The sequence below is a fragment of the Trematomus bernacchii genome, unplaced genomic scaffold (genome assembly GCF_902827165.1).
Source record: "Trematomus bernacchii unplaced genomic scaffold, fTreBer1.1, whole genome shotgun sequence".
Lineage (NCBI taxonomy): Eukaryota > Metazoa > Chordata > Actinopteri > Perciformes > Nototheniidae > Trematomus > Trematomus bernacchii.
In genome coordinates, this window is record NW_022987616.1 from 6,746,837 (window position 1) to 6,772,399 (window position 25,563).

General features: G+C 42.2%; 1 protein-coding gene across 1 annotated transcript in view; it reads left to right on the top strand.

The window, feature by feature from the left end:
* The window catches only part of rttn (rotatin), a 61,842-nt gene that overhangs the window by 23,569 nt on the left and 12,710 nt on the right, over window positions 1-25,563 (top strand). Inside the window, 24 exon segments of the mRNA XM_034132425.1 lie at window positions 249-373; window positions 905-1,076; window positions 1,742-1,841; window positions 2,304-2,389; window positions 3,389-3,506; window positions 5,232-5,328; window positions 5,417-5,476; window positions 6,980-7,165; window positions 9,364-9,606; window positions 10,650-10,800; window positions 14,367-14,533; window positions 15,845-16,064; window positions 17,808-17,936; window positions 19,084-19,194; window positions 19,953-19,982; window positions 19,984-20,112; window positions 21,176-21,253; window positions 22,710-22,893; window positions 23,096-23,184; window positions 23,271-23,358; window positions 23,623-23,827; window positions 24,398-24,488; window positions 24,745-24,895; window positions 25,217-25,354. Coding sequence (XP_033988316.1) covers window positions 249-373; window positions 905-1,076; window positions 1,742-1,841; window positions 2,304-2,389; window positions 3,389-3,506; window positions 5,232-5,328; window positions 5,417-5,476; window positions 6,980-7,165; window positions 9,364-9,606; window positions 10,650-10,800; window positions 14,367-14,533; window positions 15,845-16,064; window positions 17,808-17,936; window positions 19,084-19,194; window positions 19,953-19,982; window positions 19,984-20,112; window positions 21,176-21,253; window positions 22,710-22,893; window positions 23,096-23,184; window positions 23,271-23,358; window positions 23,623-23,827; window positions 24,398-24,488; window positions 24,745-24,895; window positions 25,217-25,354 — 3,148 coding nt within the window.

Here is a 25,563-nt window from a genome sequence, read left to right on the forward strand (position 1 = left end):
CTGGAAACACTTCATGAATATACATGAGAGTTTGACTACGCTGTCAAGTGTGATTCAATTCAAGGAGGCCATTCAGAGATGGGCTGCCATGTCAACAGGAGACGAAATGAAACCAGCCATAATCAAAGCGATGCATATTTCATTTACTGTTGGGCTGCTTTGCCGGAATTCCCCATTGTTCGGTGCATTGTCTGCCAAAGCTCTCTGAGAATTGACTGTGTGTGTGTGTGTGTGTGTGTGTGTGGCAGGGCTATGCCGGCACTGAAGACTCGCTGGGAAACTGTGTCCTGCTGATAAGTGACATGTCGGACGTGTTTCCAAGCAAAGCCAAGTTGAAAGCAGCGCTGCGACTCCTTTTCACTAAACAACCCACGTGAGTCTGGGCTCCTTTGTTGTTTATTTGTGTCTCTCTGGGTTTATTTGTGTTTGGAAACAGGCATGTGATGATATGCCTCTTCTGCATGTTTGATGTTTGACAGGGTTTTTTTTTATGCACCAGATAAACTCCTGGAGGTCTTAATATTCTGGGTTACAACACGTAAAAGTGATGGACATATTACCACTGTCTGTCCCTGTCTGCTGATGTTCTTATCAAGTCATTTCAGTTCTTTGTGAGGCCTCAAACATCCAGTCCCAGCCTATGAATATTGATAGAGATTTAAATGAACCCCGGCCGTGAGACAAGCCCTGGTCAATTCTTGCGAAAGCACTTAATTTGCCCTGCCTCATGTTCTTTGAAAACCATTTGGATGTTGTGTCCAAAAAACCTCAAAGGAAGGTTACACTTTCGACCCAATGCAGACAAAAGTCTCTTTGCCTCATCTCTCTGTTTTAAAACATTAGGGTTTTTGAATTCATTATTTAACTCCCAAGTTTGACATAATGTCTGCTTGTTATTTAACAGTGTGAGAATAGCAGCAGTGCAACAAATCCTGCCCCACTTAAAGAGCCATGATGAGGCTGATGCAGCCAGACCAGAGCTGGACCAATCAGTGCTCTCGTCTCTACCGAACCTCTTCTGCCTCCGACAGCCTGCAGACGTCTCGCTGGACACCTGCAACAAGTCTGTCCTCAAGGTATACAAACATGAACAAACATGTACACACACAGACTAACATATACACTTCTGATTGATTCAACTGCTGATTATTTTCTTAATTGGTCGATTAATCGTTTGGTGTATGACATGTTAGAATATATTGAAACATATCCATGTAGTTTCTCAAAATGCAAAGTTATATCTTTCTTTGTCAGTCCAAAACACCCACAAATATTCACTTTAACATTAAATTAAACTGATTTTAAGGAGTAAATCTTTATATTTGAGGCTTAAATACTGAATTTTCTGATACTGTTGCTCGATCAATTCCTTTAACGATTGACCAATATTATGAAAATAGTCATTCAATCTTTTTTGGTGTTCTTTTCCAACCCCTAAAAGTGTTTTTTGGTGGCTAGGTGGAGTCGGTGGAGAAGCTGTCTGGTCTATAACATTTTAAAATATATTGTAAAATATCCATCCCTAGTTTCTCAAAATCCAGAAACCTCACCTCAAAACCCACAAAATATTCACTTTAATACTAAATAAAACTGATTAAAGCAGTACATCTTTATATTTGAGCCCTAAAAACACAATTTTCTGACGTTTTTGCACAATCAATTCCTTTACCGATTGATCAAATATTACTTTCTGTCAATCTACTATTCACTGCATCCCCTAAATGTGTTTTTTGGTGGCTAGGTGGAGTCGGTAGAGAAGCTGTTTGGTATCCTGTCCTCGGACACTGTTGACATCTCCCTGAAAAGATCGGCAGGGGAGCAACTGTCTGTCGTGCTGCAAGGTGAGATATCTGTGAAGAATGCTGTCTTTAATATACAGTATTGTTTTCAAATACATTTACAAGCTAACATGTCTACCACTGTGCATTAGTATCTCTAACAGTGCTCAGGGAGAGGCATTTTAATGAGAAACAAGCACCTATGACTCAGGGATAGTGTACAAGTAGACTGACAATTCACATCCTGATTCTCGCTGATTTGAGGATATCAGGTTTGATAATAGGTACGTTTTAAAAATGCCTAAACAGATTTCTAGATATCATTTTATGGACTTGATAAAAACAATTCTTAAAGTGTGTGCAATAAGTGAGAACTCTGCTTGTGAAATGTATTTTTGTAACAAATGCCGCAGTGTGTTCCCTCCCACCACCATATGTCTTAGGAGGAGCAGAAAAAGCATAGAGTGTATGATTATGCAAATGCTTTCTGTGGGTATATTGAATGTTCTGCTTGCTTCCCTGCAGACACAACAATGCACCCGGTGCTGAAGAATCTGGGAATAACAGACAAAGTCATTTCTTTCATTGTGGGGAGTGTAAACGGCAACAAGGTAAAAAAAACAGAACAATCTGTGATCGAGTTTCTGTTGAAGCCAATTGAAAGAAAGCCTGTATCTCATGAGATGCACTTCCATGTCCTTGTTTGAGGTGTTGGAAAGTCAGTGATGCGTGCATGATGAAGGGTGAAGTGGCCTGCTTTAATAGTGTCAGACAGAAGGGATGTTTGCCCTGTAGTTACTGCTGATCATTCGCAGGCCTTGAATCAGAGGGCGTGCGCTAACAGCTAATCGTGCAGCATGTGTGTTTACATGGAGGGTAAAAGTGAAGGAAACAAGGCCACAGAGAAGGACTTGTCTCACATAACAAGTGTTGATGTCTGCAGGTCCTGTTTGTCCCTCCATCGCCTGAAACATGAGCAATCAGGGGACGTTTATTTCGCTTATGGGAAGTTGGCATGGGCGATGAAAATGTCATGTCACCGTTATGCAGGCCAGGAAAACTTGCCAGGAGTAATTATCCCATTTATTAGCAAAGTAATGCTTAATTGATGAAGATTATTTATCAGTAATTTATAGATTTTAGGAGCTAAATAAATACATTTTGTTTGCATTTTCACATTTAAATCAACAGAGCACTGCTTTTACTTTGATGTTGTGCCACATTCCTTCTTATGTACACATCTTTGCATCAAAATAAGACTCAAAATAAGGTTATTTTCACGTGATTCAATGCCTTTTTAGTTTTGCCTGTCTGCTCTTTGTTATAAGTTACTCACATGTCAATATTGCTGTAATACAATTGTATGAATGCATAAAAGATAGGACACATAGTTAATAGAGAACATGCTTTTGGTGGAAAACAATATTAAAGATCCCCTGCATGAATACAGAAAATGTCTTTCTTGCATGATAATTCCTATGTTTTTAATTCTCAACCATGACCCTGTGCTTCTGAGCAGGAGTAGACGGAGAGGGAGAATATGTTTGTTTGTGTTTACCCTGCAATTAAACAGTGTGTGTGTGTGTGTGTGTGTGTGTGTTCCTCCTCAGAGCGCAGACTGCCTGCTGGAGCCGTGTGTGTGTATCCTGAGGAAGTTAGTGTACGCTGATCCGTCTCTGAGACACAGCCTGGCTCAGCGCAGCCTCCTGCTGCTCACACTGGTCAGGGGTACGTTCACAACACAACATCTTAAAGGTCCCCTATTATACTGTTTTTCATCAATATATCACAGGTCTCAGATATATACAGAGCCTGTCTCTTTTACCTTAGTTGCTGATTGGCTAATGGTTACACAAGCCAAAACATCGTTATGACATCACAAAGTGACCAAAATCAGCTCATTTTCAGACAGGTTTTTATAGAAATGGATCAGGACAAAAAGAGAGAGAATCTTTGTTCCTGAAACTTTCAGAGTCTCTTTCCACAGAGGGGACACATGTTGATGTAGAAGAGACATGAAGAAGAGGGGACACATGTTGATGTAGAAGAGACATGAAGAAGAGGGGACACATGTTGATGTAGAAGAGACATGGAGAAGAGGGACACATGTTGATGTAGAAGAGACATGAAGAAGAGGGGACACATGTTGATGTAGAAGAGACATGAAGAAGAGGGGACACATGTTGATGTAGAAGAGACATGAAGAAGAGGGGACACATGTTGATGTAGAAGAGACGTGAAGAAGAGGGGACACATGTTGATGTCGAAGAGACGTGAAGAAGAGGGGACACATGTTGATGTAGGAGAGACATGAAGAAGAGGGGACACATGTTGATGTCGAAGAGACATGAAGAAGAGGGGACACATGTTGATGTAGAAGAGACATGAAGAAGAGGGGACACATGTTGATGTAGAAGAGACATGAAGAAGAGGGGACACATGTTGATGTAGAAGAGACATGAAGAAGAGGGGACACATGTTGATGTAGGAGAGACATGAAGAAGAGGGGACACATGTTGATGTCGAAGAGACATGAAGAAGAGGGGACACATGTTGATGTAGAAGAGACATGAAGAAGAGGAGACACATGGTGATGTAGAAGAGACATGAAGAAGAGGAGACACATGGTGATGTAGAAGAGACATGAAGAAGAGGGGACACATGTTGATGTAGAAGAGACGTGAAGAAGAGGGGACACATGTTGATGTAGAAGAGACGTGAAGAAGAGGGGACACATGTTGATGTAGAAGAGACATGAAGAAGAGGGGACACATGTTGATGTAGAAGAGACATGAAGAAGAGGATTTTGCATAATAGGTGACCTTTAAAAGAAGCTTTAAACGGTATGTTGTTTAGCGCAGGGGGGCTCATTCTCAGAAAACAAAAGATGGCCATCATCCATTGATACATAGCATTTAGCCATGGCGTCACACTGCAGTAAGTGGGATGTTAGCACGATGCAACTTGTTCCCATTACTCTAATATCTGCATCATTCGTATCTAAATTGTGACACGGTAGCATTTTATATTTTAGCTAGGTACTCACATTGTGTAATGGGCTGGTAGTTTGATAATTAAAAGGTAATATCATGTAATTAATTTGTAAATAGTCTAATGTTTTCTTTACATTAAGTGTGTCCAGGTAACAAGTCCTGTATTAAACACAATTTATACAATTCTACCCTGAAACAAATACAATAATTACCTCTTTATTATAAAGTTATTATCAAGTGCTACATCGGAGACATTTCATTTGTATTATAACATCGTGATTGTATTTTTGTATATTGTACGTTCATATTCTGTTTGAGACAGAGAAATATGTGCCAGTTTTTATACATAACAAACTCCTTTAAGTATTTGTAACTCTAATGCAATTCAAAATGTTATTATATATACATTATTTAAACAGTTTTTGTTATTTAAATTGTCTATTTCATGTCTTAATTACAGCATCGTTGATATTAAAGGAGAACAAAGGCAATGGGAATGAGATTTCTGTCCTGATGAGTTTACTGCTATTTGATGAGATTGCCAGCATTGAAACATGGTGAGTTTATGTTTTATCTCACGGAGCCTTAATGCCTCTAAAATGATATATGCATCCATTAAATATGTTGTTTTTTGTGTCATATCAGGTCGGACAACACGGATGTGACGCTCACACCGTTCTCCCTTCCTCTGTCGGTAATACGCAGGTAACGTTTATTGAAGTAAATGTATCATTAAAGGTGGGGTAGGTAATTCACTTCAGAAACACTTGTTGTTATATTCCATGGAATGCTCTTAACATCCAGATAGCAATGAATATATTAAATGCTTTGACAATAAATACATAAAAATATGTCATCTGTGGAAGCCGTAGTACTGTAAAAAGCACGACCAATCATCTGAGCCGGCCCGGCTAAAATAACTGGATGGCCTACCTGCCTGTCAGCCTTCCATCTGTGCACAAACTTATCTCGTGCCCTCATTGGTCATGTGCGCGTTCGTGTGTGTTGGAGGAGGGGCTCATTGAGGAAGTCTGAAGGAAGGGGCAGATTTTTTTTACGGTTGTGTATTTTCAAATTCTAGCGCACTCGAGCTGGCCATCCAGTTATTTTAGCCGGGCCGGCTCAGATGATTGGTCGTGCTTTTTACAGCGCCACGGCTTCCACAGATGAATTTTTTTATGTATTTATTGTCAAAGCATTTAATTTATTCATTGCTATCGGGGTGTTAAGAGCATTCCATGGAATATAAAAAAAAGTTTTTCTGAAGTGAATTACCTACCCCACCTTTAACATATGAAATAAATAAGTACGTAAGTGAACATATAAAAGTTGTGAAATAGCACCTAGTAATAAACAATAATACATCTTGGAGAAATAATGTCTGTATTGCAGGTAAGAGTTATTTTTACACAATTTCTGACCTAAATGTCCTTTTGAGTGTAAAAAGTGTATTTTCTGTTGCATGTGTTCAGATCTAGTAATCATTTGCTTGTGCTAGATTCTATCCTTTCCGAATGAAATAGATTTTATACATTACAAACGCCTTCAAGTATTTGTAACTCTAATGCAATTCAAAATGTTATTATATATACAAAGTCAAGTCAAAGTCAACTTTATTGTCAATTTGTCAGTTCGTGTGTACGAGAGAGACATCGAAATACCGTTTCCCACAATCCAGAATACAAAAATACAAATATATATAAAAATATGTATATCCTATATATATACACAATCAACAGACACTAAGATAAAAACACAACAATCAATATATACAAACACCTTAAGTATTTGTAACTCTAATGCAATTAAAGCTTTAGGGTGTGTTTGTTCTTTAAACTGTTCTTAATTACTTTTAGACTTTTTTGACTTTATTAAATAACAAAACTTTAATTTAAACTTCTATCATTTGTTCATTTCTTACCAAACAGGTTGTTTTTGTGTGGAATTTCCTCCACAAAGTTTTCTGTAAATGTGACTTTCCCTTTCCTCTCATCAACGACCCTAAGTGTTAGAAAAAAAATCAACAACTTTCTCTTAAACGCACTTTGTTTTAACATATTTATATCCATTGAATTGAAATAAGTGGAAGTAGAATAAGTCATAAGTGCTGTTGTAAATCAATTTGGGGGAAAAACTCTGATATTGGAAGAGTACATTGAGTATTTTCCCAACACTAAGCTATATAAATTCACCCAAATGTCCTCCCAGGTACAACATCCCGTTCCAGGCGGGATCTCATCACGCTGTCAGCCCGTTTTGCTGCGTCCTCCCTCCCTTTATCGACCTCCTGACCTTCCCCCCCGCTCGCCTCGCCCTACAGCTGGCCTGGAACACCGCATGGCATTCTGGGATAGATAACCTCCTGGAGAAGCTGCATGGCGTCTCTACGGATGAGTAAGAATCATCTTAGTTTAATACGTGTGAGGTGGGAAGTACAAATACTTCGTTACTGTACTTAAGTACATGTTTCTGGTATCAGTACTTTACTCCACTACTTACTTTTCTGAGGACTTTTTACTTTGACTTCTTACATGTTGAACTCAAATACCTGTACTTTCTACTTCTTACATTTTGAACACAAATACCTGTACTTTCTACTTCTTACACTTTGAACACAAATACCTGTACTTTCTACTTCTTACATTTTGAACACAAATACCTGTACTTTCTACTTCTTACATGTTGAACACAAATACCTGTACTTTCTACTTCTTACACTTTGAACACAAATACCTGTACTTTCTACTTCTTACATGTTGAACACAAATACCTGTACTTTCTACTTCTTACACTTTGAACACAAATACCTGTACTTTCTACTTCTTACATTTTGAACACAAATACCTGTACTTTCTACTTCTTACATGTTGAACCCAAATACCTGTACTTTCTACTTCTTACATGTTGAACACAAATACCTGTACTTTCTACTTCTTACATGTTGAACACAAATACCTGTACTTTCTACTTCTTACATGTTGAACACAAATACCTGTACTTTCTACTTCTTACATTTTGAACACAAATACCTGTACTTTCTACTTCTTACATGTTGAACCCAAATACCTGTACTTTCTACTTCTCACATTTCCCAAACAGACTGGTTCCTTTAGTTTGAATGTGTGTTTGGTGGCGTGATCATTATTATTTAGAGTCATTGCGTGCCTATTGATTTGAACACGATCCGTGTATCCATCATTTCCTGGTCTTCTCTAAAGAAGAGGGACCAATGAAAACGTTGTCATGTTGCCGTTGTTCAGCATGGAAACATTCATTAGCTAACAATGACATTATTGTTCTATTAATATAAAGGGAGGTCAGGTACTCTTTAAAACAGCTGCTAGTTATGGGTACTTTTTACTGAAGTACATTTCAAAGCCTCTTTACTTTTACTTGAGTAAAGAAGTTTAGTCAGTACTTCTACTTTCACCAGAGTATTTTTAAACACAAGTATCTGTACTTCTACTTGAGTAAAGGATGTGTGTACTTTTGCCATCTCTGGTGAGCAGTGAGCAAAGTCTTATCTGATGAGAGATGATTGGAGACAGAGATTGAGAGAACATGGTGTGAAACTGAACAGAATACTAAGTCCAAAGCAGGGGATTTTAATCAAAGTAAAATCACTTTTATATTACGCTCTCCGTCTCTAGGAGAGAATTGTAGTAAAAGAATGAGTTTCAGCATCTTGGCTATCGTCTGTCTTCATTTACCTCTAATGTGACCTAACTCAAAAAGATGGCAATGTCTCTCACACTGTTTTTAACCAGCTTGATTACAGGAAAGACTTTTAAAGCACACCAAAGATGGATCAATCTACTAACTTTCGTGCGATGAGTGCTTTTTAAAGATGAATTAGTCAGAGAATATTGAGAGGTATCCTCCTTTTTATCTCCGTCCCTATCTCTTGTGATATTATTGTGTCTTATTACTAAAGTTTTTCACCTTGTTTTGACAGTTTTCTTGAGTATGTCTTGTCGATTCCTCTGCTGCTCTTTGGATGACTCATAAATGTCTCCTCCCTCTAGATTGGTGATCAAATCTGTTTGTTAATGCGGTCATTAGTATGCCGAGGACGCTACTTATGCAACACAGTTGTCAACACATCAATATTTACTGAGGCACCTTTATTATCTCTCGCTGTAACTCAAAAATCAGATTGACAAATATTTTTGTTATTATTACTTAAAATGATAAATCATTGACTTTGGAAATGTATTAATTACATGTTTAACATAATATGCATTTAATTAAACTGAAACATATTTAAATTAACACATAAGAAATGTAATAAATTAAATAAGAATAATTATATTATAGTGCTTTGCTACAGCCTACTGAAAACTCCTCAATACATATTCAACAACATATATTTGGTAACATATTCTAGTCATCAACTAGTCATAAGGGCATTGCTATAAAAGAAAGGCAGTTTGTGCGAGATTTATTAACGCAAAATACCATCGTAAAGTTAATTATATCGGATTGTAATCTTCTTTCTTATTTTTTTTTTACATTTGATCCCAGCCCAAATAGTCATGTAGTCCAATTTTAAATATATATATTTCCAACTCTCGTCCTTGTGTTCCTGACAGATTCCACCCTGACTTGAAGCTGTCGGAGGCGCAGGGTGTGAGTCTGCGGGCGCTGCACCCCCCCGCCGCGCTGCAGGACTGCCTCCAGAGCATCGTGTCTGCAGCGGGTCACAGATCCGTCACCTCCGCCCTCTCCAGGCTCAGATTATATCTGCTGATAGAGCACCTCGCTCTGCCGCACATCCCCACCCTCAGCTGCAGGGACACCCTCACCTCCCTCGGCTGGCAGGCAGCAGTCACCAGGTACACTGCACACAAATTATATTAAAGAGTTTATTTAATTTGCTTAGGTATTCAACCTTTGACACAGTTCATCATGTTCTCCTCTCACTGTCTCCTTTCCCATGGCATAGGTCTACGGCCTTGGGTATTGCTGCTATCTCTCTTAAGAAATGGCAGCTTGGGCGCATTGTTGATGCCAGTCTATGACCGAGCACAAGCTGACATGAGTGACTGACATTCTTTTCCATGGACGACAGCTCTAGTTAGATTCAGGGTCCATAATTGTTTAGTCTCACTGATGAAGAATGTTGATTATTACACTCCGAACTAGTGGGTACAGAAAGAGTTCTTCAGAATTGGTTTGGCATCCGCTGTGTCAACTCGTGACACACCACCTGTCTTGCCAATTCTCCGGCCGAAGCTCCAAATAAACCGTCAGTGTTTGCCATCAAAGTTCCTGCTCTCCCCGTGTCTCTCTGAGTCTCCATTGCTTCAGAAGTTTCCATCACAAATATGTCTGGTTAAAGTTTATTAATTAAGCAAACATGGGGGGGATGTATGAAATCACTCCGCAGTATGCCGTTATTATTCCTGCTGCTGAAGTAAACAAAACTCACTGTGAAATGTTTCCATGGCTCAGTGTGTCTTTTTGTCTTATTTTAAAGGATTGACATGGGTAGATTGAGTTTAATGCCTTTTTCTGTTCACAGTGAGTTCTTAAGCTTCCCTGAGGAAGTATGACAAATGTTTTTATTCCCCTTAATCAAGTACAAATCTATACAGAGACACAACACAGGCGTAAAAGAAGCAGTGGATGGATTTAAGCATCGTCTGAATGCCTTTATATAGTTCCCTTTCTCTTAAAATTAAGAAATAGAAAAGGGGCTTGGGTATGAATGGATGAATATGACACAGGGCTGCAGTATTGATTGACCATTTTTTGAAATTCGCAAAATCAGTTATAATAATCTCAATTAATTTGAGTTTTTCACATCCTGCAGCCCTAATATTGCGATATAACTGAGATGTATTATTTAAATGGCTGTGTGTCTTCCTCCCTGCAGGTTCCTCCAGGTGCGTCCAGCCTGTGTGGACGATGAGAGGTTGCTCGTGGGTATCGTTGCATTTTTGAATGCCTACTTCAACCCCTCTGAGTCTGCATCTGATCCCGAGGACCAGGACCTGCGCTGGATCCTGGAGCTGCTTCTCAACCAGGTACAAATAATTCACACTCTCTGGTTGGTAGGTAGATAGATAGATAAATAGATAGGTAGATAGATAGATAGATGATAGGTAGATGATCGGGAGTCGAGGGAGGTAGGGAGCGGCGGTAGGGCGGTCGCTATAGCTCGCTCGCTCGCTCGCTCGGTCGGCTCGGTCGCTCGTCGCTCGGTCGCTCGGTCCATCGGTCATCGGTCCTCGCTCGCTCGCTCGCTCGTGCCTCGGTCGCTCGTCGGTCGCTCGGTCGCTCGGTCGCTCGGTCGCTCGGTCGCTGCTCGGTCGCTCGCTCGGTCGCTCGGTCGGTCGCTCCCTCCGTCGCTCTCTCGCTCGCTCGGTCCTCGGTCGCTCGGTCTCCTCGGTCGGTCGGTCGGTCGGTCTCTCCCTCCTCGCTCGCTCGCTCGCTGCTCGCTCGCTCGGTCGCTCCTCGGTCGCTCTCGCTCTCTCTCCGCTCGGTCGCCTCGGTCCTCGGTCGCTCGCTCGGTCGCTCGGTCGCTCGCTCGCTCGATCGCTCGTCTCGGTCGCTCCTCGGTCGCTCGCTCGCTAGGTCCCTCGGCCTCGGTCGCCTCGGTCGCTCGGTCCTCCTCGCTCGGTCGCTCGCTCGCTCGCTCGCTCGTCCGCTCGCTCGTCGGTCGGTCGGTCTCTCGCTGGTCGGTCGGTCGCTCGCTCCCTCGCCTCGCTCGCTCCCTCGGTCGCTCGCTCGCTCGCTCGCTCGCTCGCTCGGTAGCGGTCGGTCGCTCGGTCGGCTCGCTCGCTCGCTCGTCGGTCGCTCGCTCGCTCGCTCGCTCTCGTCGGTCGGTCGCTCTCGGTCGGTCGGTCGCTCGCTCGCTCGCCCTCGCTCGCTCGCTCCCTCGGTCGCTCGCTCGCTCGCTCGCTCTCGCTCGGTCGGTCGGTCGGTCGTCTCGCTCCCTCGCTCGCTCGCTCGGTCGCTCGCTCGCTCGCTCGGTCGCTCGGTCGCTCGGTCGCTCGCTCGCTCGCTCGGTCGGTCGGTCGGTCGCTGGTCGTCTCGCTAGCTCGCCTCGCTCGCTCGATCTCGGTCGGTCGCTCGGTCCCATTGCGTTGCCGCGCATCCCCAAGGCCTGTACCCCCGCAAATCACACTAGAAATAGACAATCCAAAATATTTCTGAAGTAGAAATAAAATAGCATTAAAAAGTAAAAAAATATACATGTGGAAATACAAATTTCCAGTAACAAAATATAATGCCGGATATTATATATACATTAATTGGTGGAGAAAGTAAAATCCTCAGGTCATGTGTTTCAGTGTGGTTGTAGTTTAGAGAATATGCAATAACTCTACTGTACTGGAGTGTCAAAGATGTGTGTGTGCATATCTGTTAGCTAGTAATCTGGTTACTCTGCTCTCCAACACAGAGGGTGATATACCTGTAATCAAACCGTGAATAAATCACACGCCGGCAGACAAGCTGAACACATTACACTCTCATAACGACAGAAAAATAGTTCCCCCTCAGACCCGCGGCACACATTATTTCCTCAGCTCTTAAAACAAAGTTGGATTCATATTTTTCGCCCGAGGCGGAGAAAATCATTCTCACAGTTTTAGCACTCAGAGCTACTTTTAGGATTTAATCAGCCTCACCTTGGTTTTCTCATTAATGTGTGTGTAAACAATAAGGCCTCCCCTGGCAGTGTAAGCAGACTCAGATTGAACGCCTGGTAGGGGTGAGCGGCTCTGCTTTACTTTACTTTTCTGTAATTACTGAGCTGGTTCAAGAACATCTGTCTCTCTCTACACTTATAATAACTCTCTGCAACGCTCAGGAAGACATTCTGCATGTTTCTTAATCTTGTTTAGAATATGAGATTTGCAGGGATAGGGTGGGGTAATGGAATAAAAAAGGAGGTGTTTTGCTAAAATACACCTGTCAGCATCCTCCACTTCTTCCCTCCATGGGTCAGTTTGTTGGTATTTAGAAAGGTTGGCAGATTAATTATATATATTTATACAGGTAAATCAAATCAAATCAAATCAGGTTTTATTTATATAGCACATTTAAAAGCGATTTTTGGTCGAGCCAAAGTGCTCAAAAAACACATTACTACAATCACATAATCAATAAACAGATATATATAAAAAACAAAATTAAAATAAAAACACAAGGAAAAGTCAGGAGTCGTGCTCTGCTCTAACTAGAAGGCCAGAGAGAAGAAGTGTGTTTTAGAGTGGATTTAAAAACCCCTAGGGTCTGGGCCGACCTCACATGGAGGGGCAGAGTGTTCCAGAGCCTAGGGCCAGCTGCTGCGAAGGCTCGGTGCCCTCTGGTTTTAAGCCTGGTCTTGGGCACTACCAGCAGCAGCTGGTCAGCAGACCTTAAAGCTCTGGCTGGGGTGTAGCGCTGGAGGAGTTCAGCTATATAGGCCGGAGCCAGCCCATTTAGTGCTTTAAAAACAAATAAAAGGATTTTAAAATCAATTCTGAACCGAACTGGAAGCCAGTGCAGTGAGGCCAGAATTGGGGTGATGTGGTCACGCTTTTTGTGGCCAGTCAGCAAACGTGCAGCTGCGTTTTGGACTAGCTGCAGGCGTTTAATTGAGGCCTGGTCCATACCCACATACAGAGCGTTGCAATAGTCCAGTCTCGAGGTTACAAAGGCGTTAATAACCCTTTCTAAGTTATTAAAAGATAAATACGACTTGGTTTTGGCCAATAGTCTTATTTAAAAAAAGCAGGATTTGACTACAGTGCTGATCTGCTTGTCGAATTTAAAAGTGCTGGTGAAGGTAATGCTAATCCAAGGCCATTTCTCAATGTTAAGGAGGCTTGCTTGGTAGCACATGTACTGTATGCTGGGCATTGAAACAGTCCTTCGGCGCCACTCGATGACGTAGTATGCTTGAAATAGTGGCTCTGGAGCAGCTTTACTCGACATTGAGAAACGGCCCAAGTTAATAATCCTCTTGAACAAATGGATTCGCTGTCAGAAGCTGTAAGCGAAGTTAACACAGAACACAAAGGCATACAAATACCAGGAGAACACATTTAGAAAACTGGCCAAAACTAATATTTATATGTAAACGATTAAGTAAAAGAATAAAAAACAACATTATCTTCTTGCCCTGAGAGGAAAGTCTGATTATACATGTTTTTATTGCCTGTGTTTTTTTACTTAAACACAGGTAAAAGAAGGTTTTGCCATAATCATCTAACTATAACTCCTTAATTTAGTTTAAGCAGAAGATGTTTGAGTTACTTTTAGTTTTGGCAGGTGGGAAGTGGCACTGTTTTACTCCAGGTGAGTTTGAATGTCTTCATGCACAAGGTTTCATTAAATAAACTAGTAGCCAAGATAAAGCCATGACAGTAATTTAACAATAACTTGATAACACCTTATTATAAGAAAGTAACTAATACAGATTATCCTTGCACAACCTTTTTTCTTTTTCACGCTGTTATTGACTCCTAAACACAAGAGAGACAACAGTCAAGACTTAACTCTTACTCTTTCTTGCCTCTCGGTGTTTCTGTCATCATAACATTACAATTATTCAATCCAAAATGATGGACCAATGCAACATTCTTATCCGTCAATCCTCCAGGAGTCAGCGTCCCTCCTCAGTCTCCTGCTCGGTGTGGAGACCCAGACGTCCTCTCAGACCTCGGAGGAATCAGAGGAGCAGAAGAACCACGTCGGCCAGAGACTTCAGAGAGAGCTCAGTAGCTTCTTCAACACTATACTCCTCCGAGTCACACACACCACTGACAGGTAGCAGGGATATCACCCAGAAACATCCGGAAAAAGCCCTTTATTTTCAGCCCTTTGTGACCTGTTGTAATTTGGGTTCATTTATTTGATATGCAAGGCTTTCCTCTCTTATGTCTGTCTTTTTGCTCGTGTCTCGCTCTTCTCCCCCTGTCCTCTTGTCCTCTGCTGTCTGTCCCACACCACTGACAAGTACCAGGTGTTACTCGATAATATGACACACTTTCGTCTTAGCACGACACATTATTTCAGCACACCGCCATCTTCGGATATCACATACAACACGTAACTCCCACGTAACACTTCACAACATCCGGTAGCACTTCCGGTTCTTCACAATAAAACTCCAAGTGAACACATTAAACATAAACACAAATAGTGCATGTAAGTGAACACCAGGGATATCACAGAGAAACATCTGACAAATCACGTGACACACAGCCCTTTATTTTCAGCACTTTGTGTCCTGTTGCAATTCAAATGTGATATTTAACATGTTCTAATTTGGGTTCATTTCTTTTAGATGCAAGGCTTTCCTCTCATGTTTGCTTGTGTCTCGCTCTTCCCAGACACAGGACCTTTATTTTCAGTGTCCTATTGCAATTCAAATATAATATTTAACATGTTCTAATTTGGGTTCATTTCTTTTACATACAAGGCTTTCAGAATCAGAACCAGAATACCTTTATTCGTCCCACAGAGGGGAAATGTACGTGTGTTATAGCAGAAAAGAGCCAAAGATAGCTTAAAGTGGACCTATCATGCTATATTTTAATAACATAGTGTAGGACCATACCTATATAAGGCATATTTATACTTTTTTTTTTTCAAAATACCAAACAGATCATGCATTTTAGCCATGCCTCATTTTGCTCAATTTGACATTTTTTAGATCTGTTTTAGTAAGGGCTGATTCAGTGAGAACAGCACCACCTACAGGCCTGGCATATGTACTACAGCGTCTCCAGCGCTTTCGAACGGCAATGGCCGTGGCTGTCTCCTCCTGATTGGTGGAGTTGGCCCAATAGCCGTAGCGCCACCGTCCTGACGTCAGGACAGTGTTCAAATCTGGATCAGTTTTGATCAGATCCGTTGCAGCCCCTTTTTTAGAGATTTGGGTATGGAGGAAAATAGAGAGGGTTGTGTTTTCTGACACTTGGTGAGTTCCCTGGAACACCGGGGACACATATTCATGTAGAAAAGACGTACAAAAGTGCCTTTTGCATGATAGGTCCCCTTTAAGGTTACCTAAGAAGCATGCATCCTCTCTTATGTCTGTCTGGTTTTCTCTTGTCCTTCCCTCCCTGTGTGCAGGCTCTGTCTGGCGTTAGCGGGCCCGCTTCAGAGCCAGCTGGCGGTGCGTTTGCTCCAGAGTCTGAGGGTGTCTGACGCCCCGCGCTTCTACGGCCTCCCCAGCCTGGAGAGGACTCTGCTGGGCATGGTCCGCCTCACCGCACAGCCCGGATGGAGCTCTCACTGCACTGACATGGAGCCCAAGATACTCTGCTCCAAGTACCTCAGCGGGCTGCTAGAGGTACAATACAATACAAATTTATCAAACTTTATTTGTATAGCCCAATATCACAAAACACGTTTGAATCAGAATAATCAGAATCAGGTTTATTCAGCTCTAACTGAAGGCTTTTGTTTAAAATGTAGGTCTTCAACGCACTCTTAAAGGTTTGGACCCTCTCTTCCTCTCTGATTAAAACGGGAAGAAGTCAGTCCTTATTAAACACAGACAAAGCACTCATCTTAAAAAGAGAAAAGCCATTTGCTTATTTACATTTCTGGCCAGTTTAACACAGATTAAGAAACAGACATTAATTGACATGCAACAACATCACATAGTCTCTATAACTAACAATATGCTAACAAATCTGCAAGTATAGGCATTGTTGATACAAACAAGCAAATCATTTTACAAGAATTTAGAACTCTTGCATTAAAGTTACATAAATCTGGTTGAGTAGGAAAAAAAACAAAATAGGAAATGTGTGAAATATGTTCCTCAGTTCAATCTGAAATAGGTCTTCTTGCTTTAAGCTGTGATGACTCTGTTTTGAGGTGTGCATATGTTAATGTGTTGCATGTGCTCCTTCCCTCTGATCTGAGCCTACAGACATGATGAATAAAAGGAAAAGCACAGTGCTTCCTGAGGAATTAATTAGGTAAAAACGTGGTTACGGGACATGCATTGCAATCGGTACAAACCTCACTCAGTAGATATGCCACACTGTGAAGATGCTGATGAGATTAATCAACCTTGCCTATTCCATCTGTTCGTTGTTCACCGGTCCATAAAACAATACCGTAACACGGCGTTGCACCAGCTCGTGCACAGAGGTGTCCAAAGCCTTATTTCTGAGTGAGAGCCCAGTGGAAACACAACACCTCTCATTGTCTGCTGTAATGGGCAGCTTGTACGGACATGAATTAAGATGGAAATTGAAGGTTAATTTGGTTTTTCAGTCAGAATCTCTGGCGGCTGCTTCCATCTCAAGCATAACAATGAACACCTCACTCTCCTCCACCCTCTGACCCACCTCTCACCTGGTTCTCTCAGCGCTTTGGGGCCCTAAAGCGCCTCGGTCTGGATGTGCAGCTGCTCTCCGGCGCTGTCCCACATCCTGATCGCACATCAGAGCAGAATAATTAGTCTCAGCTGTATTTAGCTTTCCTTTCCATGCCGTGAGGTGCATGACAAGCGAACATTATCCCTTACTCTGACACAGGTGGTACTTCTGATGTAGGGACATGAGATAGCATCACTTAGCTACTGTACCAAAACCAAATCACCTGCAGTTCTGTCAGTCATGTGTTTGCAGGATGAGAGCAGATGGAAACACATTTAAAATTATTTTGATAATTGATGAATGTATAATTTTTCCGGTCAGAAAAATCTGTTTTCAGTCTCAAACATTTAGATTTGCTGCATTTCTCTGTTCTAAATCATACGAAAGTGATTATTTTCGGGATTGGAGAGACATAACATGACATTAAGACATCACTTTTGATTTTTTAGTAGCTTGGATGGACATTTTTCTCTATCTTCTGACACTTTTACACCAAATGAATAATACATTCATGTAGAAAATCAGATTAGTCGTTAATTAAAATAATTTTGTTTCTGTTTTGCTGTTTGTGTTATTGTCATCAGGTCTCTTTCGGAAAATAACATTTCATCTCAATGAATGTCTAATTTAAAAAATAAAACAAAATTAGTTGCTTGGGCTTTATTCAATATGCCCAACATGATCCGTGTCTTTCCTCACAGGTGATCTCCTCGTTTTATGTCGAATGGGGGGGAAACTCCATGTCCTTCATGGGGAAAGGTGTGACCAAGAACGCCGTCATCTGCCTCCTTCACCTGTCCCACGAGATGCTGATGGAAAACAAAGACAAGGCAAGTGTGGACAAACTGCTGCAAAGGTCTCTTATTTTCTCATCTTTAGAAAGTGTGTCAGAGTTTAGAACAAAAACAACAGCTGATCAAAAACAAGAAGCCAAACAATTTTCAAATATTTCTGTCAAATAAGGTGATCACACAGATAATCGTGAAGTAACCGTTCAGCAGGTCACTTCATCAGCAGACTATGCAAGGACATTTAGATAATAATTACTTTCCAGACTTCTTTTTCAAAATATGATAAATCTTGAAGTGAGGCGATAGAGGAAGTTTTAAAATAATGTTTATGAGCCTATATGCAACATTGAGGCCCCACGCAAAGTTATATGATGAGGCCCTCTGTTTCGCGAGCGTCGTCGTCGGCGGGGGGGAGGGGTGCTAGTGGAGCCTCGCAGCGGCGAAACCGTGCCGCGCCACACTAATTGCGCGGCATAAGCCACATTTTCGGCTCAGTTGAGGCCCCCTCCGCAAGATGAGGCCCCCTCCGCAAGATGAGGCCCCTCCGCAAGGTGAGGCCCCCTCCGCAAGGTGAGGCCCCCTCCGCAAGGTGAGGCCCCCTCCGCAAGATGAGGCCCCCTCCGCAAGATGAGGCCCCCTCCGCAAGGTGAGGCCCCCTCCGCAAGGTGAGGCCCCACGCAGTCTGCATGATCGGCCTGTCGGGAGGGACGGCCCTGCCTATATGAGCGGCTGTGGCTCAGTGGATAGAGTGCTGGACTTCGAATCAGGGGATAGCAAGTTCGAGTCCCACTGCAGTCAGCATGTCGTTGTGTCCCTGGCAAGACACTTCACCCCAGATTGCTCCTGTGGGGATTGTCCACAGTACTGAATGTATGTAGGTCGCTTTGGATAAAAGCGTCTAACAAATTACATGTAATAGTAATAATAATAATAATGAAACCTAACTCTGTATTTAGTTCTAAAGTCCACGTTTTAATAGTTGATATTACTGCAAGCTTAATGTAGGAGTTCAAATGTTTGTTTTAGCCTCAAATATGCCAGTTCAATCACTTAGAAGAAGCTAATAGATAGGTTACAACATCTAAGGTAATATTCGGGAAATGTCTGCCAATGTTCTCCTTCTGTTTCTTATCTCATCTTTAGAAAGAGTTGTCCAATGTTCCTCTCTCTGTTTTGTCTGCGTCAGGACTTCATTTCCCAGTGGTCTTTGGGGAATGATGTGTCTTCTGAGGACACTAACCCCTCTCAGCTCGGTTTGGCCTGGCTCATCCCTCTGTGGGTCGACCGCGATCAAGAGGTACACGCACCTTCTCATTTTCATATAAACTGTACTATTAAATCTTCAGCTCAACTTTATAAAATCAAGTTTCTACATGTTGGAGTTTTTGGGACACATTGAAACCCATAAGAGCTGCATAAGAACTCACAGATAAAAGGAAGCACCTGACGGCAAGTCATACCAACTCTCCGTCTGTTACTAAAAATAACTCGAGTCAGTCTGAGAGGCTTGTTGACAAGTTTGACTTCACCATCGTGTATTTAAATGCTATTTAAATCTCACTCGTCACCAGCTTGAGCTTCAATCTCAGGATCCATGTATCTCTGATCCTCTCCAGAATGGAAGTAGTCATCACATACAGAGCATCAACTAGTTCCTGAACAGTGTCCTTCACATGCTGATATCCAAGAGAGGGAGTTACACAGTCACAAGATGGAGGAATAGAAAGCAGTATTCAATGTTTACTTCAGATTAGCTCCACGTCAGAAATGAGCATGCTTGTCATATGTCTCTCTCCATAGAGTCTGAATCATCATGTTAATCACATAGCTATCATATGCCTCAAACAGTCCTGATGCTCTTCTAGGTAATCATACATCCTGTCATGTACACAGCTACAGTTGGGATACCTTTGTTATCATGTGTACTCTCATATTGGAAGAGGACATTCAGTATGTTCCCAACAGTAGGTGTCCCATGTCCCACATTTGTGAGAGTCATTACAGCTTGTATTCACTCTTCTTTCCTACCCTCATCCCTTCTCCCTCTGGGTTCAGGTGAGGTTTTCCTCTCTGGGTCTGGGGGCCCGCTCTGACCTCGGGGTCCAGCGGGTGTCAGGCTCTGTGTGCCAGCTGTCAGAACATCAGTGGAGGATTGTGGGGAACGCTGCTCAGCATCCTCCTGGATCAGCAGGAGAGCAGCATGGTCCGCAGAGAGGTAACATTTATCAATACAATCCTGAATAGGTTTCAAGTATTAGTATTAGTAACAGAGGACCACAAATAATAGTAAATAAACAAAAATAATAATAATGTAAAATAATAATGATGGAGAGAGAATACAAGTGGCATACTGTAACATAGTGTTAACAATTCTTACTGTATTAGTAAATGCATAACAGGGGCCCATAGTTTTTTTCTGTAGGCGTAATAAATATGTTATTTGCTCCATGTGATCCCACACTCTCTGAATCCAGCAGTTATAGGTGGGAGGTTCTGGTTTCAACCATTTAATGGTGATGCACTTCAGGGCTGCTGTCAATACAATTCTTAATAGACATGCCGTAGACCTCTGTTCTAGACTCAGCTAAATTCTATTTTTTAATATATGAACACAATATATATTGTATGTTGGTCTGTCCCAGGAGAGGGATCCCTCCTCAGGAGCTCTTCTGGTTTTTCCACTGAGTTTTTCCTCATGCTCTGCCTATGTCTAAGGGCGGAGGATGTTGTATTCTGTACACACTGAAAAGCCCCCTGATTCAAACGTGTACATTGGATTTTTATTTGATCTGCAACTCCGCTCTTCTGCACAACCCAGACACATTTTTGTTTTAACAGGAAATGAACTGTGGACTCTGAGGAGCTGAAATATAGATCTAGTTCTTTATATTTCCAGGAATAATTGACTAAAACGTACTCCATCTATTGCTAAAACTCAGCCCCTCCTGTTGTTGGACAATCTCCACACAACAAACTAAAACTAAACGTCACTTTTATTTCATCCACGGTCAGAAATTGTGCCTGTAATGTTGTCTGTATTACCAGCCAAAAGCAGGCAGATGGCACTGTTGCTGATGTAGTGTGTGTGTGTGTGTGTGTGTGTGTGTGTGTGTGTGTGTGTGTGTGTGTGTGGTGTGTGTGTGTGTGTGTGTGTGTGTGTGTGTGTGTGTGTGTGTGTGTGTGTGTGTGTGTGTGTGTGTGTGTGTGTGTGTGTGTGTGTGTGTGTGTGTGTGTGTGTGTGTGTGTGTGTGTGTGTGTGTGTGTGTGTCCGTGTCCAGGCTGCATTCATCCTGCAGAACTTGCTGGTGATGCCCATGCCTGCCAACGCAGAGGAGGCCAAGGACTCCCACTGGCAGGTCAGCCGCTCTGCCAATCCGTTGAAAAGCTTTTATAGACCATGAACTGTTGTCTCTCTCCCTTACCACCCCCCCGCCTCACACCCTCCTCTTGTTGAAGCTACAGGGTCAGACCAGGGTTGTTTGCTCTACTGGGGCGCTCACATCCAAAATAACAAATGTTAAATCTCTGTCAAAACACCAACAGCATCCTAATTTGGAATTCCTTAACTCATTAACCAGTTTTTTCCATAATAAATGGAGGCGTGTGGTGCAGTGGGTTAGTACGTTGGTGTTTGGATCAGGGGAGCACAGGTTCAAACCCCACTGCAGTCAGCATGTCGTTGTGTCCCTGAGACACTTCACCCCAAATTGCTCCTGTGGGGATTGCCCACAGTATTGAAAATGTAAGTCGCTTTGGATAAAAGCGTCTAACAAGTAACATGTAATGTAATGTAATGTAATGGTTAATCAGGACAAATATATAAAGCTCCAATCAGGTTAATAAAGAAAGAAAGCAGTGGCTCTTACAGTTGAATAAACAAGAACATGCAATTTAACTTTACCTTAAAGTGGACCTATCATGCTATATTTGAATAATATAGTGTAGGACCATACCTATATAAGGCATATTTATACTTTTTTTTTTCAAAATACCAAACAGATCATGCATTTTAGCCATGCCTCATTTTGCTCAATTTGACAATTTTTAGCTCTGTTTTTGCAAGGGCTGATTCCAGTGAGAACAGCACCACCTACAGGCCTGGCATATGTACTACAGCGTCTCCAGCGCTTTCGAACGGCAATGGCCGTGGCTGTCTCCTCCTGATTGGTGGAGTTGGCCCAATAGCCGTAGCACCACCGTCCTGACGTCAGGACAGTGTTCAAATCTGGATCAGTTTTTATCAGATCCGTTGCAGCCCCTTTTTTAGAGATTTGGGTATGGAGGAAAATAGAGAGGGTTGTGTTTTCTGACACTTGGTGAGTTCCCTGGAACACCGGGGACACATATTCATGTATACAAGACGTACAAAAGTGCATTTTGCATGATAGGTCCCCTTTAAGCTATTTCAGTGCATTATTGTATTGTAACTGAAAGTTTTTCTAAGTGCTCTGGGGATGAAATATTTAATATATAGCAGGCCATGCACTGAGACCCTGGACATTCAGACAAAAAGTATCGGACGAAGAACCTATTTACTTCCACACGAAGAAACTAGAAGTGCAACAATTCTGACTAATTAACATTTTTGAGGACTTATTCCTATAGCCCTCTACTGTATATACCTTTCTCAACTAAAGCTGGAAAGTACATTTTAGTTTAATGTTGAAAATATATATCTAGTGATCTCTCAGACATTATAAACAGTCTAGGGTTCGGACAGAGTTCAACCTCTCACCTCTGTTCGTTTTTGCCCAGTAAAATCTCAGTAGAAGTCCTAAAAACTGTTTGATGAAGACTCCTCTCCTCCTGCAGCACCCCTGTGTTCATGATGAAGAGTCGGGCGTGTCTCTGGTGGGTCTTCCAGCGCTGCAGGCTCTTCTGTATCACTGTCAGTACTTCCAGCATGTGGCTCTCTGCGCCTCCAAATGTTACCGAGGCCGGCTCACCTTCCACCTGCAGCCTCGGGCCGGGGGACCCCAGGAGAGCATTTCACTGGGTAGGGTTTATTTACATGTCTCATTATTTATCAACTACTATTTCAAGTGTGTGGCCAGTTTATGATGTCATAACGATGTGTTGTCTTGTGTAACCATTAACTCGTCATTTTCTCTAGACCGCAGCTGATTTTAAGTTGCTACGATTATTCATCAATGTCTTTTTCAAGTCTGTTATTAATGTGTCTTCATGTGTGTTTTTAGACTCTGAGAGCTCTCTGTGGATTGGGAGATGCGACCCCCCTGTGGACTCCAGCAGGCCGTCCAGCTCGCTCTCCACATCCAGCACTGTGGTAACACCTTATACCTTTATACCTATACACTTACATGTTCATAATGTCATGCATCCTTCCTCACATCTTTATATTCTACGTTACAGATAAGGGCTTCAGGGCCACACACCCCGAAGAGTCCCTCCCCACTGAGCGTCACTGAGGACACTCCTGCCAGCAGACTGACGGCTCAAGGTACACATGCATTCACTGTTATTTCCTTTAGTGGCAGAAACCTGGTTGTGGTCAGTGATATTTAAAAGGTCCACACATTTGTGTTTATATTAAATAACTCGGAGAGAGTGAGAAATACTTTCTGGGGAAAGAAGGTCTTGCCAGGATCATTTTTGTTAAAAAAAATATTTATGAAATAGGTGTGACAGTGGATAAAAAAAGGTATGGCCAGGATAATGAATTAAGAATAATAAGTAATTGTTCTTATTATCTCGTGTCTCACAGGTCAGAGTGAGACGGACTCCAGCGACTCGTTGACCTCGGCAGATTCTCGACACGGCGACCAATCGACGGCCGTAGATCCCGTGTCGATGGTAACTCCAGATCTGATGACGTCTCACTGCGGCCTGCTGACCAACCTGCTGTCCATCCTGCCCGAATTCACACTCAGCGCCGTCACACACCATCACATCCTGCACGCTCTGGCCAGGTGAGAGACCCCTCCTGCAGGGTGGGAATCAGGAAAACACCCCAGAAGGATGTGTTTGTGAAATGAGTGGGAATTTCTTATGCCTTTTATCCAGTCTGGTGCTGAAATACGATACGATACGATAATACTTTATTAGTCAGATCAAGTCTGAAATTTGACCTGCATCACAGCATCAACATCAACAAACATCAAGACACAATACATGAGAAACAAACATTTAACAAATTAGTCTAAATCCCAGAAAACACCCCAGAAGGATGTGTTTGGGAAATGAGTGGGAACATATCATTTTTAAATAACTATAAAAGATTATATAAATAAACATGTATATATATTTGACTCAGTAGAGTGGGTATTTCTTATTCCTTGAATCCAGTCTGGTGATGAAATGAGAGGATTGAAGTCTAAATTAAAATGTTAAAATGAACACTGAGCTCTTTAAACACACAATATTTAATAATGATGTATATATATTTTACTCTGTAGAGAATACATGTTGATTGTAGCCTCGATCCCCTCTAGCTAGTTTCTTACACACACATTTCCCATCATGCTCCTCTTCCTCTTCAGTCTGGTGGATGTTCGGCCCATCGAGACGTGTCTCAGTGAGCTGAAGACGCCCAACGTGCCACCAGGAGAGAGAGAAGACATCAAGATCCAGGTGAGAAACACTGCCAGGTTGTAAGAGAAAAGAAAGTGTGTTGGTACAGCACAGTGCTTCAGGTCTAATGAGCGCACACACAGATTTAAGAGTGGGTGGAATACTCAAAAAGCCTCAGTCCAGAAACGTAATTTTACTATACATCCATTTTCATATGTTCTCTAACCTTAGCTGCGTTATACATGTGTACAATCTGTCTGCATGCGTGTGTGTGTTTGACCTGTGAAAAATGTCTTGTGTCCTGTGTGTTTTGTAGTTCGTCACACAGCTTCAGTTTCTGTCCGGCTTCTGCAAACTGCTGGGGTCATGTGTCACCGTGAGCTCGCAGCTGATTGGTCAGATGGACTTCCTCAAACAGCTGCTGACGGCTCTGGTTGCTGCGCTCATGCTGGATATCAAAGGATTAGGTCAGAACAATTATTGTGGCTTGTTAAGATACCTAAAGTCTAAAGTCCAATTATTAATCTAAAAATTATTGCATTAATGTGTTTATCCCTTTAATGTTGCAGCTGGTACATTTATTTTGATCTTTAATAATGATTTGTAGATTTTATTTTGTATTTTGAAGTAACTCACATCTAAGTACAAAACTTAAGTACATTTCTTGGGTAAATGTACTTTCTGCCTCCCACACGTCTCCCTCTCTCCCTGCAGCATGTCACACAATGTGATCTCTGTGTGTGTGTGTGCGTGTGTCACAAAGTGTGTGACTCAGTGTTTCCTCTCAGACGCAGGTTCCCGGGTGTGTGTGTGTGTGTTCTGGGCCGACGTGTTGACGCTCCTGGCGACTCTGGTGAGGAGGGACGTCTCTGCAGCGTACCCATCTGTCTCTGCTGCGCTGGGGAGGCGCTGGCACACATTTGCAGGTACACACACACACACACACACACACACACACACACACACACACACACACACACACACTCACACCCTCTGTCTGTCTGTCTGTCTGTCTGTTTTAACAACTGCACAAAACTCTAACCAAACAGAGAAATGCTTATGTGTGTGTGTGCGTGCGTGCGTGCGTGCGTGCGTGCGTGCGTGCGTGCGTGCGTGCGTGCATCATTAATCACCA